Source organism: Athene cunicularia, assembly GCF_003259725.1.
Source record: "Athene cunicularia isolate RWA chromosome 4 unlocalized genomic scaffold, athCun1 chr4_part2, whole genome shotgun sequence".
Lineage (NCBI taxonomy): Eukaryota > Metazoa > Chordata > Aves > Strigiformes > Strigidae > Athene > Athene cunicularia.
In genome coordinates this window covers 21,055,304-21,073,478 of record NW_020799099.1, presented here as the reverse complement: position 1 = coordinate 21,073,478, position 18,175 = coordinate 21,055,304, and the positions used below count along the sequence as shown (strand labels likewise).

General features: G+C 41.2%; 1 protein-coding gene across 7 annotated transcripts in view; it reads left to right on the top strand.

Annotated features, from left to right (window-relative positions):
* Positions 1-1,487: 1,487 nt before the first annotated feature.
* PDLIM5 (PDZ and LIM domain 5) overlaps positions 1,488-18,175 on the top strand; it is a 130,044-nt gene continuing 113,356 nt past the window's right edge. For 2 of the 7 annotated variants that reach the window (XM_026847630.1, XM_026847628.1), the window contains exons 1-2: positions 1,492-1,636; positions 2,376-2,511. In XM_026847630.1, coding sequence (XP_026703431.1) covers positions 2,416-2,511 — 96 coding nt within the window. In that variant the 5' untranslated portion in view covers positions 1,492-1,636; positions 2,376-2,415. Of the gene's footprint in view, positions 1,637-2,375; positions 2,512-18,175 lie in introns of all 7 variants that reach the window. The other 5 variants (XM_026847631.1, XM_026847629.1, XM_026847634.1 and 2 more) reach the window with 4 other exon arrangements.

Below are 18,175 nucleotides of genomic sequence, written 5' to 3'. Positions count from 1 at the left end.
GCCCCTCGGCTCTGTGCCCCTCGGCTCTGTGCCCCTCGGCTCTGTGCCCCTCGGCTCTGTGCCCCTCGGCTCTGTGCCCCGGCGGGCAGTGGGGAAGGCGAGCGTTTCTGCCTGGATTTTGAAATTCCCCCTTCCCGAAGCAGATACACCAAGCGTTTGATCATCTAAATGGAAGTTGCGCGATTTCACCCTTCGCTGGTTTGTGTGAGCAATGCGCCCCACATGAAGCAGGGTTGGTGGGTGGCAATGCTTTCTCTTAGATGTCGCTCCAGCATATTTTAAGAAATTTGTTAAATTCAACTTCGAATGGATCTCCTTTGTCTGCCAAGCCTAGAGATGCAGACATGGCAGAATCGAGGGGGTGAGAAAGGAAAGTTGAGGGATGCTGAATGGGATGCATGGCATTTCAGTATGCAGTCTCTTCCCTCCTAATTATTGTTGCTACAAATGAAAAAGAACAGTATGATTTTCTAATAGAATGTAATCTTTTCCTAGGTCTGGTATTGTAACTAGCAGTTACTCTTTTTTTAAAAAAAAAAAAAAAAGCTATGCAAGTGCTTCAGTTTCAACGGATAGGTATAGTCTTCTGCCCGTGTGCTGCATGTGTGCTGGTCACTAGATGTGGTTTGCTTTTCTGCAGTCTCTAATTTAAAGTGACCTGTCTCTGCAGTGGATTTCATTTAGAGGAACTGAAAAAAATTTCTATTTTTGTATGGAAGAAAATCTGTGACTAATTAAAAGCGTTTTTTTTTTTTTTTTTTTTTTTTCTAAGGAATTCGGTGCACAGAGCAATTAAAGGACTTTTAGTTCTTGCTTTAGTGGTGAGTGAACCCCCTAAGAGTCCTAGCTCAAACTTGGAGCTTTTTTTGTTTTCTTTCTTCCTCTTCAGCCACGTGAAAGCCCAGCGGTGTGTGTTTTCCCCCTCTGTACGTTGGTGCTTGTTGAGACTTTTAGGGGTGGGTTGGGTCAGAGCTGCCCTTTTGCTGGATGCCCACAGGCAGGGACTACCCAGGCACCTCTGTTTTGAGCTCCACATTCTGCTTCCTAATAGATATCTTTTTCAGCCCAATGCCAGCAGCCCCGTTCTGGTTATCCGAGTAGCTGTCGATGTGAATGAATAAAGCTTTACCGTTTGATTTAGAAACAAGTCTGAGCAGTGGATCTCTGTGGCTCTGGGAGTTGAATCCAGAAATGTGTGTTACCGATGGATTTCTTGGAGTGACATTAAATGTCCATCCCTGCACTGGCAGGGTCTGTGTGACAGCCCCACTCTGATGGCCCGTGAGGGTGGACTGCATTTGCAAAAATCCACTGCCTCCAAAAAAATAACACACCCCACCCCACAGTGTATGAACAGCTCAAAACGGGCTTTGTGGAGCTTGGTGGGGTTTGAAACCCACTTGCTTCTGCTTGACTGAAGGTCCACCTTAAATGTCCCTATACAAGTATGGCATCTGGCTGTGCCTCGGTGTATTCTTACACCAGTCCACCCTGGTGTGCTCCTGCCTGGCTTCAACCGTACAAAAATAGCATCCACTACCTAAGATGTCATTGTAACATTACTTATCTGAGGTGAAACTGAAGCCCTTACCTTTGACGCTGATCGGCAATTGAGTGCCTCGGTTGCCTTTTAAAGGTAATTTGTTGCCCACATATTGTGGGGAGGGAGATGATTGGGTTTTGCTTCCTCAGCATTGAGTTGTGGCTGTGGGTATTTCACTTTAGTTCACAGCTTTTATTTGAGGGTTGGTTTTAATGTCTGTTTTGTCTGTAGCATTGTTCTACCAATATGAAGCTATGCTATAAAAATAAAAAAGTCACAGGGATTTTATTTTCTTCAAATTAACTTCAGAGTTGTGATATTTTGACATCATTTTGAAACTGTCAGGGCATAATGTGTTTAGAAACAAGCTCTGAGCTGATGACATGGCAGCATATGATATTAATTTTTGTTAGAAATGAATGTGTCAGTAGTGCTAATTTCTTCCATACTTGGATTAAAGGGATACTATTAATTCATGCTTGTCTCAACATTGACTGTTTTTTTTAAGATGAGCTTTAATGCCGGGTGTCCCCTTCCCCGCCTCCCCCCAGTATTCTCTTAGTAAGAAGTACTTGTCAAACAGCTCAGCACCAGAAGTTCTGAAAGTCCCAAATCCATGTTAACAGTTCCCTAGTTATGTTTCATCCTAAGCTATGGAGGAAAACAACACATGAAGAATAAAAGCACAAGTAATGACAGATTTGGTGTGGTGGTTTTGTCTGTTTTTAAACTATGGAGGGGAGCACAGACAAAGAAAGAACGTTTCCAAAATGGTAGGCAGTGCCTTTTGGTTTTATCATCTTTAAAGTAAAACTCTAATCCTCTTCTGCAGGCATCAGTTCTTTGGGATTGATCCTTGAATACTAAACATCATGAGCAACTACAGCGTTTCTTTGGTCGGCCCAGCTCCTTGGGGTTTCAGACTCCAAGGGGGCAAGGATTTCAACATGCCTCTGTCTATCTCTCGGGTAAGTGCATTTTCCTCTTTGCCTGCATGTGGGTATCTGTTATGCTGTGGCCAACCTGCAACCTTCAGACATAAGTATGAAAGTCATTAATTACAGATGCTGCAACTCAACTTGCACTGTGGCATGAAGGGGGTTGGGAGTGGGTAAACTGGGAAAATAAATTTTCTTTATTGTCTGAAGACTGCAACAAAATTGCCTTAGGAAGGACATGTTCATTTGAAATGGTTGTTTTATCTGCATTTATTTATGCAACAAACAAAATAAACCAGCCTTGAATTCCCCTCCCTGCTCCCACCCAGAAAACAGAGATGCAGAGGTTGGAGGCAGGCAGGAAACAGGCAGTTTTCTGTGTGTGGCTAAACCGATGCAGTTCAAATGGGAGGCAGTGGGGAAAAAAAATCACTCATATTACCCTTGTTTATTCAGCAGCTCTTAGCAGCTTGAGGGTCTTCTTATGTCTGTTCTTGCAAGTTCCACTATTTAGAATTAAAAGGCACTTAAATGACAGTAGTTGTAAATAGCAGTTCATCAATATATGCCTGAGTGAATGTGCCAGTTTCTCATGAGAGTTTTATAGAGTATGTGCTCTGAACTGGTATTCAAAGGATTGGAGGAACTAAGTCAAAACAAATATGATCTTTGTACCCAGGCAGTATCTAGCTAGTTTCCTACTTTAAAACCACGTTTTCAGGGAAGGCTCATCTTTCAGTGTGGGCTGAATTTCAAAGCCTTCCTCAGGCAGCTGAAGCACTTCACATACAAAATATAGGGACAAACTTAGCAGTATTGAATTTACAGAATCACTGGAAATGTCTGGGTGAAGAAACTGGCTTCTGATGGCTCTGTACTCTGGCACCTTTAAACCTGATTTGCAGCATGGAAGCGTTTATGTACAAATGGCCCCTTCTCTGCCAACAGTTTTCCTCCCCCTCCTGGATATTCCTATAGTTTAGTGACAAAGATGAATTATTTTTTACACCTGTTGGGACTGCAGAATTGATACTGCCCTGGGAGACGGAACAGGTTTCTATTTGGGTTTATGCATCATGGCAATATTTTTAGCTAATCTCAACTAGCGATTCAAACTCTGCCAGTTCATTTAGACTTGGCTTATCCTATCCACCTGTGGATTATGCTGGTGAAGTTAAAATACAGTTTGGCTCTGCAAAATTATTATGTGGCTAAAATGGACTGTAGAGCTGTAGAAATGCCTGTGTACAGATGAATACAGTTGATATTGAGCCAAAAAGGAGATGAGGACCGGTTTATTCCTAAATTCCAGGGGCTTTCAAGCTAAACTGCAATTCAGTTTCTTGTTCAGTAGCTGATCACTCCTACGCTAATGAGAAATTTGAACTGGGGCTGTGGATAGTGCTCTTCTGATTTGATGGTAGAAGGGCTTTCATGACAAGGATTTGCAAAAGCATAGGCTCTTGCCTGTGAAGGGTACTTGTGCATGGTACTGATGAACAATTAAGTGCTGTAGGCAGTAAACATAGCAAACAGCTAGTTTTAGGAAAGGGTAGTACAGTTTTGTAGGGCTGTCTGCTGTCCTGGAGGTCTAGAGTTTCAGTCCTGCTGTAAGCAGTCTTCCCATCTAAAAGTTTCTAAAGAGGAAACATATGCTGAAATTAGCCCAGACTACTATTTTATTGCAGGAATCAAATATGCTGTTGCATGGAGTAGCCTAGGGGAATTGGCCTGAATAGCTATATATAAAAGCCTCAGTTATGGAATTTGCTAATGACAAATGTCAGCACCCACAAGAGCAGAATGTAGTGAAAGATGGGGACCTGGGTGGTTTTAGGAGTTTAATTTGTGCATGGCAGGGGGAAGCATAATATCCAATTCACCTATTATACCTCAGCCCTGTTCCTCAGCTGAACTGTTTCTTCTTACTTGCAGTTAAGAGTATGCAAATATTAGACTGCCTGGTGCTTCTCCCCACCCCCCCTTGGATTAAAAAAGTGCTTAGTTCTGGTATGCCAATCCAGCTTTGGCCCAATAGCTGGAAGAATTCAATACCGTGTTCCTGGTATGCTAGAACAGCGCGTACTATGCACCTCCCCCCCCGCCCCCTTCCAAGACCTTCTTGTCCTCATGAAGCATAAATGCCTTCCTGAATCTGAAGACTGCTAATTAAATTATTTTAGCAAAACAGTAATGAGGCAGCAGAATTATATTCTTTGGCAAGGAGGACTTTTTTGGGTTTGTTTTGAATTTGTCCTCTAGATGCTGAGGATGAATCTGGCTGCGTGGCTGAGGGCTAATTTCCTGCTTTAGTTTAAACTCCTTGAAATTAAGTTCAAATAAAGTACAGTTTACAAAGCACAGAAAATATACTGGTTTCTAAAGCTGTTTATCTGAAAAGCTAATCTCTTTTTACTAATTATTTGAACAAATTAGGATCTCATATATTTCCTTGGAGAAATTTTTTATTAAGTCATCTGGCTTTGTATGAAGTGTGGTTTGAATGGGTGTATTCCTTATTGGCTCCATAAGGTAAAACAGGCCTGTTTTCTTTTTCAATTGAAATTCTTAACGTCAGCCATGGTGTAACAGGGCACTAACATTTGATTTTTTTCATAAACATATTGTAGACTAGTTGCAACAGCATAACCAATAGCAACAGTTACTGCAGGGTTATGTCAGTCACTATAACTCTGTTAGTGCTTTAAAGTTGCTACATATACTTGTAGAGCTGTACACATTTCATGGTAAGTAACATATGTGATGTTGGGGATACAGCCTTATAGTTAGTGGCATAAATCAGTACAACAAAAATGCATGTGGTACTTGTTGTGTATACTTGTATCTGGCTGGACTTCGGCAGGGTGGCTTTTCACAGTCATCCTCCTTACCTTGCAGAGGCACCTGTGTGAGCCCTGCAGAGTGCCATTACACAGGTCAGGAATTCAATACTGGGAATCTGATGAATCCCACACAGTGGGAGTGGTGATGGGAGTGTGGTGGAGAGTATGGCTCTAGAGGAAGAGGGATTAGTGGGAAGAAAGCTGCTCTGAAAGCAAACCAATTTGATCTTTACTCTTCAATCAGGAATAATGGGTGCGTTGGGGTGGTAGATCTACATCTTTTATTAACAGCCAAGTGTTAAAGTGGCTCAGGCTACCACATGTAACTGTACTGTAGGGCTTCCGGGTAGTTTATTCTGTGGTGGTACTTGTATAACGAGAGATTGCAAACTGTGACCAGTTAGCCTGCAGTGAAGAAGGTGGAAATTACTGGAGCCGAGGTATGCAAACTTAGATTATTTCAAGTTGCTGTTCTTTTTGCTCACGGCATTTTATGTTAATTAAAGAAGCAACTGTTCTCCTTATTCCTTCAAGACCTATGTTGTAATGCCAAACTAAAAAAAGTGAAAGCTAGAGCAGATAAGGACAAATTACTGAGAAGCAAGGTTATTTATTTTCTGCTAGCTATTGTAGGAAAATACTAAGAATCAGACTCTTTCCCTATGGAAGAAAAAGCTTAATGTCTATGTATCCATCTGTAATATATGTAGTCATGTGAAATGGTGTTTGCCATAACGTGATTGCCTTCATATGATAATAATAGGCAATAGGTAATAGGCATCTCCGTCTCTACCTGGCAGATTTGGGAGGCATTGTCCCAACACTTAGAGTGCTGGCTGAACCTCAAGAATTACATCATGGGTCCTCCTTGTTTCTCAAATATTTCCAAACAAAATTTATTTCCAAGTTGCAGGATGTTCTGCTAAACACCAAGCTCATTCAGAAAGGACTGTTGGACCAAAATAATTGCAGCTGAATTATTTTTTTTTAATCATGATTCCGATAATAAGGGATCTCCTATTGCTGATATCCATGTAGATTGGTGGTCTTGGACAAATCCTACTGGTGCTAGGGATATGTCCCGTTTGGGTATAACATTGGTCTGAACTCAAAAGATCTTTGCCTTCTAGACTTGTTTGTGCAAGAGTTTGTTTCTTCTGCTGAATTAGAATTAAAAAAAAAATGCAGTTTTGGAGATAAAGTAATCCAAGCACACTGCTAGATAGGATTCCTAGAGTGGTTCTTGGCCATGGTAAGTATTATATCTACAGAATTTGGTGTTAGTGATATCTACAACATAGTCTGTGTTGTTTATGTGCAGCACAGTAGCTTTTAAAACAATACACACTTCTTTAGATGAGCCAGCAGTGTGCCCAGGGGGCCAAGAAGGCCAATGGCATCCTGGCTTGTGTTAGCAATAGCGTGGCCAGCAGGGACAGGGAAGGGATCTTACCCCTGTACTCGGCGCTGGTGGGGCCGCCCCTCGATTCCTGTGTTGAGTTTTGGGCCCCTCACTACAAAAAGGACATTGAATGACTCGAGCGTGTCCAGAGAAGGGCAACGGAGCTGGTGCAGGGTCTGGAGCACAGGTCGTACGGGGAGCAGCTGAGGGAACTGGGGGTGTTTAGTCTGGAGAAGAGGAGGCTGAGGGGAGACTTCATCACCCTCTACAGCTACCTGAAAGGAGGTTGCAGAGAGCTAGGGATGAGTCCCTTGAACCAAGTAGAAAGCGATAGAACAAGAGGTAATGGCCTCAAGTTGCGCCAGGGAAGGTTTAGACTGGATATTAGGAAGCATTTCTTTACAGAAGGGGTTGTTGGGTGTTGGAATGGGCTGCCCAGGGAGGTGGTGGAGTCCCCATCCCTGGAGGTGTTTAAGAGTTGGGTTGACATAGTGCTGAGGGATATGGTGTAGTTGGGAACGGTCAATGTTAGGTTAATGGTTGAACTAGATGATCTTCAAGGTCCTTTCCAACCTAGTTTATTCTGCGATTCTGTAGCATTAGAATTGTCAAAACTGCTTTCCTCTCCAGGTTGAAATAAATGGTGTTTGGTATTGATGATGTATTCATTATATTATGATGACCTATGAGAGGTTTAAATATTTGTTCTAAATGTGCGATTGAAATGTTTGTAGCCTATCAAAATTTTTGTCATGCGGTCTCTAAACAGTGTTTGTCTCTGTTTTGTGGCAGTATTTGCTGCTAGAAACAAGGAAATACTGAAGTGAAACTATAGTTTGAACAGTAATGTAGCCTATATGCAATATATACCCGACCACCTAATGCAATACATAGCATGTTTTCTTGTATTTAAAAGTTACCTTTTTTTGTTCAATCCTGGTGGCAGCTCTAGTCATCTCTCTTTAGAAGATATTTTGCTATTTGTCTTTCTTCTCCTGTAAGGATTAAATAGAATACGGTCACCTTGAATTGCTTGACCTGACTGACAGCTCTGTTTTTCTATTGCAACTCCTTTCGGTGTGGGGTCCCTCCCCTGCTAGCTTCTTCCTGTTTTACTGGTCACTTTGCCTTTTCAAAAAAACCCAAACCAAACAAACTAAAATAAACCCCTTAAACATAGCTGCTTCTTTTTGTAGTTTTTCAGTTTCATTATTTCATCTGTTTCAAGTATGGTTTTCTGTGGTGTTATTGCAAGCTTACAGTTGGTTGAAGACTCATGATAAAGAATCTGTCAGCAAGTAGCACACCCAAGGAGGAGGTGAAAGAGCAGCCCACCTTGGGATGAAGTAGGGAATGCATGTGCTCACTTGAACATACTGACATTCTTTATGCTGGTGTATCAGGAGGTCACTATCAGTGGAATTGTCTCCTCTGCTCTCACTCTTTCCTTCCTTCCTGCCCAGGTACATACATGGTTATCCAGCAAGTTGTCTGTGTGGATGGAGCATGTATGATTGGTTCTGCACAGTATTTCCTTATTCAGGGGTTTGGCCTTTGACCTTCTTAATATTTGGAAGCAATCTATTTTGAAGTCATTAACATCTGTAAAAATAATATTAATGAGGAGAAAATAAAGGAAAATGATACTTTCAATGGACCTAGATAGAGCATGTCAGCTTTGATTGACTAGAGTCTGGCTGAGTTTTTTGCCCTTGTGTTTGTGTGAATTATTTTATTAAGCCATACATGTCATTTCTAGTAAAATCAAGTTTTGTGTAAGTATGAAATAATTTATTGCAGTGGGGGACTGGGGAAATAGACTTTCAAGAAGGCATGTGAAATAGGAGAGAAACACTAGAACAACTGCTGGCCTGGCCAGTGATAATTGTGTCAGTAACTTTATGCTTCATCCTGGAAGCTACTAACTAAGCCCTAACTGGCAGCTGCTGGCATTGCTGTGCTGGTTTAATTTGCTACTGAATTGTGATGGTTTGCACAAAATACAGCAGAAGATGTATTCCACTACTGCAACTTCCTGGTGCAAGGTCAGAGACACCAGCAGAGGTCACAGCGGTTACCGGCTGATCCTGCTTGTGGGGCGATAAATGCTGTCTTTTACAGGGAGCTATCAGTGATTATGAAATGGATGGGATTAGCCAAGGCATAAAGCAAGAAGTGTTACTCTATTCTGTTTAATTCTGTTTACAAGATACAGTTTACTGAAAAAAATACTGAGAATGACAAACGAGCTACCAGTCTGTATCCTCTCCACACCAATTCCTGAAGGAGCAGTTTTTCTTTGGGAACTGAGCACAAAGCTCCCAGCTGCACAAGTGGTTTAATATGAGTGAATTTTCTGGAAGTCCTAAGAGTGTTGGTTAGTGCTTCAGAGTTTGTGTAGTTGCCTGCAAGCAACATTGTCCTTTAGAGAGCTCCTCAGTTTAACTTGAAGAAGGAAAGAGATCAGTGGGTACATATGTAATTTCCTGATTGTTTCTTTTCCCACCACTGTTTAACCTCTTTGTGCTGAAAATTGGGAAAAGGGCTATATTTTCCCTGGCCATTTGTTTTCCATCCCTTGTCTACTCTGCTCTGCAGTTTAAAGCATGAAGGCCGTCACTGGAGTGGGGTTGGGAAGAAGGGATGGCATGGGGGAGAGGAGGCGGAAGAAAAGTGTCTGCATCTCATCTGTTCATGACCTTATTTGTCAGACAACCTACTCAGACCAAGTAGGAAGCTAACTTGTTTTAAAATAGTTCCTCTATTGATGTCATTCCCCCAGAACTGAAGCCGGCTGTACACGGGGAAAAAAAGGAACCAAAGAGCTTGTAGCTGAGGGATATCTGATGTTATGTGTAAACATACTCTTTTTACATTAAAAAATGCTGGTAACTCTTTTTCCCCTTATAAGTGACAGTTTAGTTACAGTATGAGGAGTAGAAACTAAATATTTCATGATAGAAAAACAAAAGTATTTCTCTTCAGTGTCCACTTCTCAAAGACAGATATAGTGAAAAAATAAACTCTGATTAGATGTTCAGAGCATATGCAAAATTGGCAGTACTTCCAGAGGCCAAAAAGCAGGACCATTTATTGAATAGTAACTGCAAAAAAATTAGGCATCGGGTTTTTTTTGAGAGTATCTGGCCCTGGAGGCCTGACAACTTCTGTCAACTTCCCCACCATTTGGAGATGCTATTTTTAGTGTAACTGTTTTTCTCATTATTCATTGGCCGATAGCTATCAGAAAGCATTGTGAGAAGAGACATGTTATTGAAAGCTTTGTTTGTTTGGCTTTGGTTTGGAGCCAGGAGATAACATTGTTGGCTTTTTTTTTTTTTCCATTTGTTTTGACTTTTTCAGAACAGATTTCATAAGTTATCAATATAAGGGAAAGTGTGAGAGAAAACTGTCTCTTGTGTGCCTAAAACAGTGGAAATATGAGAAAGGTGATATTCCTCCTGACAGTGGCCAAAAGTAAAGAAAGAGGCTGAGGACTGTTTCAGCAAATATGAGAAACAGAAGTACATTTACTTCCATAGGTGGCTGTTACAAGAATAGAGGCAGAGGGAAAGGAGGCCACTGCTAAGGCTGGTGTTACATGAGTCTTTGAATGACTCAAGTCTTCAGGTCAGTGGAAGCTGAGAAAATATGACAAAAGTATCTGTTCAGTTTGCCTTACTATGAGAGGTCCTCACGCTGAATTTGTGGCAGAGGTACTATCTTAGAAGTGTTGACATGGGTGGAAGAAAAAGGCTATGAACTTTGGTCACAGAGTCCTTTGAGGTGCAAGTAGCTTCAGTTACCATGCTGACTTAAAGCTTTGCTTGTGTTTAGGAGTTTATACTGTCCTGCTGCTCTGATGTGTGATACTGAGTAAGAGGTTGAGGGTCACTAGCTCTGCTAGCCTGGTTTAAATGCAGACGATCTACTGCTGAGTGATTGTGGTAGGTGATTGTGGGCTGTATGGGTCTAGATTAGGGCTGTGGTGGTACTCTGACAAATCTGATGATAGATCAGGTTTGTAATTATGTTTGCTTCCAGGAACTGTTCTTGAAAGTTTTCTTCAGGAGCATGGTCATGCTGGTAATGCTGTGCTGTGACAGATCAGTCTCATCTTCTTGAGGAGAGGGGAAAAAAAGGAAAGCTTTAGGAGCTTGTGCTATGTTTGGGCTGTAAGAGCAGCCTCTCTAATGACTTGCTTAAAATTATATACATATGGAAATGAAGTTCAGGGAAAAGTAGGAAGAGGAAATAGAGGAAGAGGGAAACCAGACATTGATGCTGCTAGGTTTGGTACAGCTGTGAGGAGGGGCAGGAGCTACTCTGATACTCAAGTATCAGCCAGCTGCATGTGCCTTGTAGCCACCAAACACTTCTGTGGAACAGACCTAAGGTTTTAATTTGGGAAGACAGACTGTAAAATGTCTCACTTAAATGACTTACGTAGCACTGCACAGGGGTATTCCCACCTTCTTTTTGCATTTTTCTGCTTCATTTATCACTCGCCTTTCAATACTGTCGATTGTTGGAGATGGTGTCCCCAACATAGTAGCTTCTCATCTTTTGTCACTTCAAGACACCAGTGCAGTTCCCACCACGTAGTCTCTTATGTACACTGACACAGGTAGAGAGGTAGGAGGGGGACAAAATAGTACTTTATAAATTGAAGACCATATGATGCACACCCTCAAAGCAGATAGGTGCTGCACGCATTTAATATACTCAGTAGTTATGGTGTAAAGTATTGTTAGAGGCCACAGAGCACAAAGAAACCTCAGCTGTCAGTCATTACTGTTTTCCCTGCTAAGTAAAAATAAGTCTTTAGTGTGTTACAAACCAGAAAACTTGGAGTGAAATTAATAATCCTATGACAACTGGGTGACTGTTCTGCCTATACACTATTGAGCTTCAAGATGTACCAAGTGTTGAGTCCTCACTCAAAACAGGAAGATGCTATGCATTCCTTAAGAGACTGGTGGTTTTTCTTTTAATGTGGGCCAGACAATTTCAAGTAGCCTAATCCATAATATTTTTCTATTACTATTATTATTATAGTATCTCTCTCATTCTGAGTTAGTCTTGCGGTAGAAACTTCAGCTTAAACAGTTAAGCTTAGTAAAAGCAGTAGAAAATGGTATCAGATAGTAGAAAGTATTTGAAAGTATGAACTCTTGTAATTGTTGTCAGCTCTGCCTATAATAAAGCCCTGAAGTAAAATGTAATGCCTTGTGTGTAGTCCCATAGGCTAAGTGGATTGTGCCAGGTCTTTAGTAGTTCTGTTGGAAAGGTCAAATGGTTTGCATGTTAACTGGATATGAAAGAAGCTTGGCTTACCCAGGTCTATATTAAGGAATGATCTAATGTGGTATCTAGTTCTTTCCCTAACAAGTGATTGAATAAAAGTACTTACCATGGGAAGGCAACAGAAACACTTATTTTGTGTTAATTATTTCATAGTTCTTTCAAAGACCTGAATAGTGATTCAGATGCTAAGCCTGGATTAATGTAGAGTGTATCAATTTCAGGAGGGTGAAACTCCCTGTTTGTTAAGCTTTTTGTTTATGAATGTAATCAAATCATCTTTAGATATTCTTACATGCAAAATTTATTAAATCTGTGAAGAAAATGGTTGAAGTGTCTCTCTTAAGCATGATGTTGTATTGATAGTAATAGCATTTGAGATTTTTAAGAAGGAATTCTGTAGAGGGAAGGCAAAATGCTGGAAATGTAAAAAATGCAGATCTAAATAAAGATGTATTTTTTTCTTATTAAAAAAGATTATATCACCTTGGTGGAAACTCTAGCTATAGAACATTTTAATTCAGAACCCTTAAAAAGAATCAGCTTTGCTGTACAAATGCTCCTTCTGTCAGACAGAGCAGCTTAATCTCAAAGTTTGTACTACATCTGCTATTAAAACTTTTTCTTTCTAATGTACATCTTATACAGCACAAGCCAGGCATAGTTCTGAGTCCAATGCAGCTAGTAAGTGAAACCTTTCTTTCCTGTGAAGTAAAAGACAAAAATTGTTGGGGTTTTTTTTTGGAGGGGGGATGGTGAGGCTCCCTTGCCAGTGATTTTTACATCTTTTCTTTGTGGTTCTAGACTTAGCTTTGTGTTTTGAAAGACACGGGGAGGTAGAATAATGGCATGCTTGTCTCCAACTTGCTCGTGTATCTAAGCAATGCCTTCTGTGCTGTTCTACTTTTCTTTATCTAATGCCTTTAAAAGGAGAGAAAAGAAAACCCAACAAAAAAACCAGTGGAAATCTACAAGTCAAGAGAGCTTTTGGAAGTTGGGTTGGACTGGATTTTGTTAGCCTGATAGAAAAATGGAAGTCTTGTAAAGCTTCAAACATCAAAGGCAGCTTGGTAGAGTAAATTATCTTTTGTTCCTGCTGGCTTTCTGTAGCTCTTCATCAAATCAGTGTTTTGAGTCCAGACCTAACAAGTGTTCTCTGCCTAGTGTCTAAGGTGGCTTGTTAGCAATCATTCAGGTATGAAAAGGCATCCCCCCATTCTGACAAGCAGAGTATATGTAACCCTCAGGGGATACTGTACTAGTTCTGTGTGAGGGACTGATTGTCTGGATTCATGGCTTGATCAGATATAATGTAGGTAGTGACCAGGGGACACAGTCAACCTTACAAAGGAAGTAGTAGTGGTTGGAGAGCAGGCAGCACCAGTCCCATCTGACAGCCTAAATTCCTGTCTGAATCTTTTCTTAATGCACAGAGTTGTGAGGTGGGGTGTGGGGTGAGGGAACCCAAAACATTGGCAGTTCACTAAAATAGGAATAAGGTCATGTAATACCTAACACTTTTCTGGTATATTCACTGGCCTCCACCCCTCTGTCAGTGGTAATCACTGGCTGAAGAAGGTTGGCAGAAGAAAACTTCTGCTTGCATCTCCATGTCAAAGCTCCAAGCCAGCTCCATGGATGAAACACTTTCTCCATCAGTGCTCTGAGCTGGGATAGTAGGTGGGACTGGTGCAGCAGAGGCATACTCAGCCCAGCAGGCTTGGCCATGGGAGCTGGGGCTGCTGTCATAATGGTGGGGACAGATAATTGAGGACAGTACAGTCTAGAAGTGCTGAAGCCAGGCTTGCTAGCACATGTCTGTCAGTGTAATAAGCTGTGAAAACTGCCACTGAATGCTCGTTAGCTTTTGTCAGCTATGGATACATTCTATTCTCTCCACTTTCCAGTTGTATTTTGGTAATAGTCTGTAAGCAAAAGACATTGTAGCAAGGATTTACATGAATCTCCTTTGAGGGCATACTCAATTTGTGTATTAAATTATCTTGCTGTTGTGCAGATAGAGCGTAATTCTGTAAATGCTAAGAACCCAAGCCTTGCTGCTGCAAAAACACTTGAGCAAAAGTGTTTTTAAACATATATGTTGCCTCCATGAGATGACTCTTGCTTAAGGCTCAGCCTATGTTGATGTGCGTTGCTGCTCAGCACCCTGCATTGTTGGGTCTTCAAACTGTTGTTACCAGAAGAAACATTGACTTGCTTGGAGGTGACAATTAACCTTTCCCAGCCTACTTTCTACTTTTGTCTCAAAGATGCGTTAGCCATAAGAGAACTGGCTGGCAGAAATATTGGACATCCTGAGAACTAGATTAGAAACAGACTTTTGACCAATCAGTCTCCATCACTAAAACTATAGGGCTAAATCAAGTGGTGTAGTAGCATTTGGGGATGAGGAGTGTCTGTATATTAGGTATGTGGTGGTGTTTTACTACTCTTACTCTGGAAATGCTGCACAGATGCTCTATCCCCTTATGTCTCTTTGCAATATGCAATTATTGCACTCAAGCTAGAGATCACTACCTCAGAGCAGGTCCTTTTCTGCGTACCTCTGCAAAACTCTTTCTTCTGAACTATTGACTATAAAATAATATTATGAACAAAATACAGGTGAGTAGTTTTTTGACTGAAAGAATAAATTTTGTGTATATGTCATGCAATTCACTTTCAATATGAAAACCTAAAGATGGTTTCCTTGAGGAAAGCTTAAATGTTGGAGACTTTAATTCTTGCACTATCTCCCTGGATAAAAGTATCACAATCCCTCTTACATCAGAGGGAATGTGATACTCTGGCTGGTTGAGTAGCTCCTCTGTGAGAGTATTTTCTTCCATTGACACATCTACACTTGAACTTTAAAACGTAGAAAGTGCTGATTATTAAAACTTCAAATGACATTAATTTGTTTTGATACCTGACCTGATGAAAACTGCTGGTGTTGCACTTGACAGCCCAGATCAGTTTATAACTCTGTCCTGAATGGTGTGGGATTAAATATCTGGAAATTGCTCACAGGAAACTCTGGTTACAGCAGTCAGAGTAAGGATTTAGGGCAAACCAGTCGTGTTGATGCTTTACTTTGCAACCTCCTGCTATTGGAGAAGGCTAAACTGCTGTGGGTTTTTTATCCCCTTCTTCCTCCTTGCAAAAAGGGACAGCTCTGGCATGGTGATGGAGAGAGTTGGGTGCAAATACATGATTTTGGACACTGTAGCCATTGACGTCAATTAGTTCCTGACCTCATCAACAGGATGGAGTGCCTCAAGTGCTTCTGGTAACTCCAAATGCTTCCTCTGTCACTTGCTCACCGTGTGCACAACTCTACGTCATTTTATTGCATAGCCTAATCTATGCCTTTTTGGTTAGCTCAGTAGTTACCCCATTCATGCTCTCTGACTTCTGTGGCTCTCTTTAGCAAAGAATGTATCCCCAGGGTACCAAATGAGGTTTTGTAGAGGTTCTCCTGTCCTGCTTTGCCCTGAGATAACTGCCTAGTACAAGTCAGCCTTTATCCTAGAGCATGGATTCATTCCCTTGAAAGAAACTCCTGTATTACTTGGGAGGGGGGGCTGAATATGGGGGTGAGGTGAGACCTCACAAGAGGGGATACCTTATGAGGAAAAATATTATCCAGAATAAGGGGACAGAGATGAGCTTTGTGGAATGTGTAATTGCTGTGCTTCAGGGGAAGCATAAACTTGAGAGTGGTGGCATGTAAATAGTTTAGAATTAGATGCGATGACATTTATGTAATGCTATATCAATTCTGGGAAACATACTGCATAACAATAGGCATTCAGAGGTAGGAAATATGTCATTTTAGCATTTAAGGTTGCTAACCACTCAAATTGAATCAGAGTTGATTTTCTAGTGCCATTTTTTGAGTTTCTGCCAAATAGTTTTGAGTTTTTTTTTTTTTTTTTTTTTTTTTTTTTTTAAGCATACAGAGGAAGGTAGAGTTTTGCAAGAATACAATTTGTACTGCCTTTGGTTTTCTCCCCCTTTCTTTCCTTAGCCTGAGGACATCTGTCTTACTGCTGAAATAAGTCTACCAGGTGTTTTTGGTGTTAGTTAATTAAGAGAAATGCTGTTCAGAAGCCATTATTGTTTGTGGCATTTAGGGTTCAGAAAAGTGTGTGATGGGATAGGAATGAAGGGAATAATAAGAGCTGGGTATCAAAAAGACCCCCAAACTACAAAATCCAACAAAACTATTAAAATCAAATATATAGGATATTTGTCAGAAAGCTCCAAATGATAACTGATGAATGCTTTGGACTCTGTATTGCAGATGGTGTTAAGTATTTATAGGGATATCTTGCCTCTGTTTTGAGTTGCATAAGTACTTCATGGTAAACATCCTCTAGCTTCCAGTTTTTCCTTACTCTGCCAGTCTTTGCCAGACTGTCGTATGTTCTAGCTCTACTGTGCCCAGCACTGGGTTTCTGTCTAATCATAAAAGAAAGTTGCAGGAAATGCTTCAGCATCAAGAAACAAGTTGTTATTTTATGCAGCAAAGAGCACTTGGGTATTTCTGGATTCGTAAACAAGCATAGGCATCGTCAGCAGCATGCTCATGCTTTGGGTTGTCAGCCCAAAAAGTGCTACTGGCTTCTTCAGGGAAAATTCTGTAGCTGGGGTCACATGGGAGGTGGCAGAATAGGTCTAGGAGGTGGTGGTATGGGTTTAGAGGTGTCTCCTGGCTTTCAGTCTCCTGACAGATGTGTGACCACCTTGGGTGTGTAGACCCAACTACATATTCCAGTTTCTTTCTACCCAGTCTCAGGGTAGGGAGCCTGCCACAAGATCGCTGCTGCTCTCCCAACCTCATGGCAATGGTAGCAGCTCACTTCCCTCAGGCCTTTCAGGCCATTTTGATAGGTTTCACTTGCTGGTGAGGCTGTTATAATATGATACAGTTAAACTGCTTTGTAAAGAAAGCAGCAACTTCCTTGGGTTGATCTCTGTTCAGCAATAAATGCAGTCTAAAAGCAAAGTGTTGGTTAGAGAACACCCAAAAAATTGCCACTTTGGCCATCCTCATTTCTTTTCTTTACACTGGGAGGAAGAATAAAGGTTGAATTGTTGCAGAAAGGCTTGGACTAAAATAGAGCCAAAATCTAAATCATCAGAGGGGCAACACTGCAGTACAACAGAGCTGAGTTTGTTTTGCCAGTCATCCTATGAGGAGGAGGAAGATGAGATTCTCACCAGTAACCCCAGCTGGACATTACTCAGGACCACCCATAGCTGTCTTTGACCTCTTTTGCTGTCTTCCTACATGCTAGAGTGTGCTATTCCTAAAGTAGCCCTTCCAAGGGGGGGATCCATGGGAAGATTGCTCCAGTCGAGTTTATAGAGGAACCCAGAGTAACTCTGCTATTGCTGTTCTTGAGTGTCACAGTAACTGTGAACTTTTGGGAGGCGAGCGGTGGGAGGGTGCTGTTAAGCTCCCAATCCTTTGCATTGATTGTACCAAAATCTGGATTCAATTTATAAATCATCGAAATAATCTCTCGGTGTTGCATTGAAGATTCAAGAAAAGTAAGTTGAAAACACCAGCAAAACCTCAGAGTGTATCTTGGCATTAAAATCGTGAGATTAAAAAACACTCCTTATTTCTAGGGCCTGACTCATGGTTTTTGAATGTGTGAGGGTGGCAGTACTAGCTCCTATGGTCAAGTAGCATAAATATTTCAGGACTTTAGGGCACAGAGCTGTGCCAAATATTTTTCTAGTGTTTGGGTTTTTTTGCTAATTCCCAAAACAAATTATTACAGATCTCTTGCAACCTTGATTGCATGCGTAGTTAAACAGACAACATGTTAAATATCCAAGTTTATGAAAAAGGTGCATCAAATCCAAGTATTTAAATTGATTACGTAGTGACTGAAGTGTTGCTGACTGTCTAAAAGCTGTTTTATTGGGACATAGGGTATGCAGTTTCATGTATATGTGGTAGAGAAAAGTGAATTGCAGGGCAGCTGGCTTGCTAGAGGCCTTCAGAAATAAACAGTACGTGGCATGTGTGGTAGAATTTGACCCTGTTAGGAAAATAAGTAGGGCAAAGTGGCTGGTTATTAACGGTGGCTCCAGCTTCTGGTGGCAGCTTAGGCAAAGCAAAAGAAAG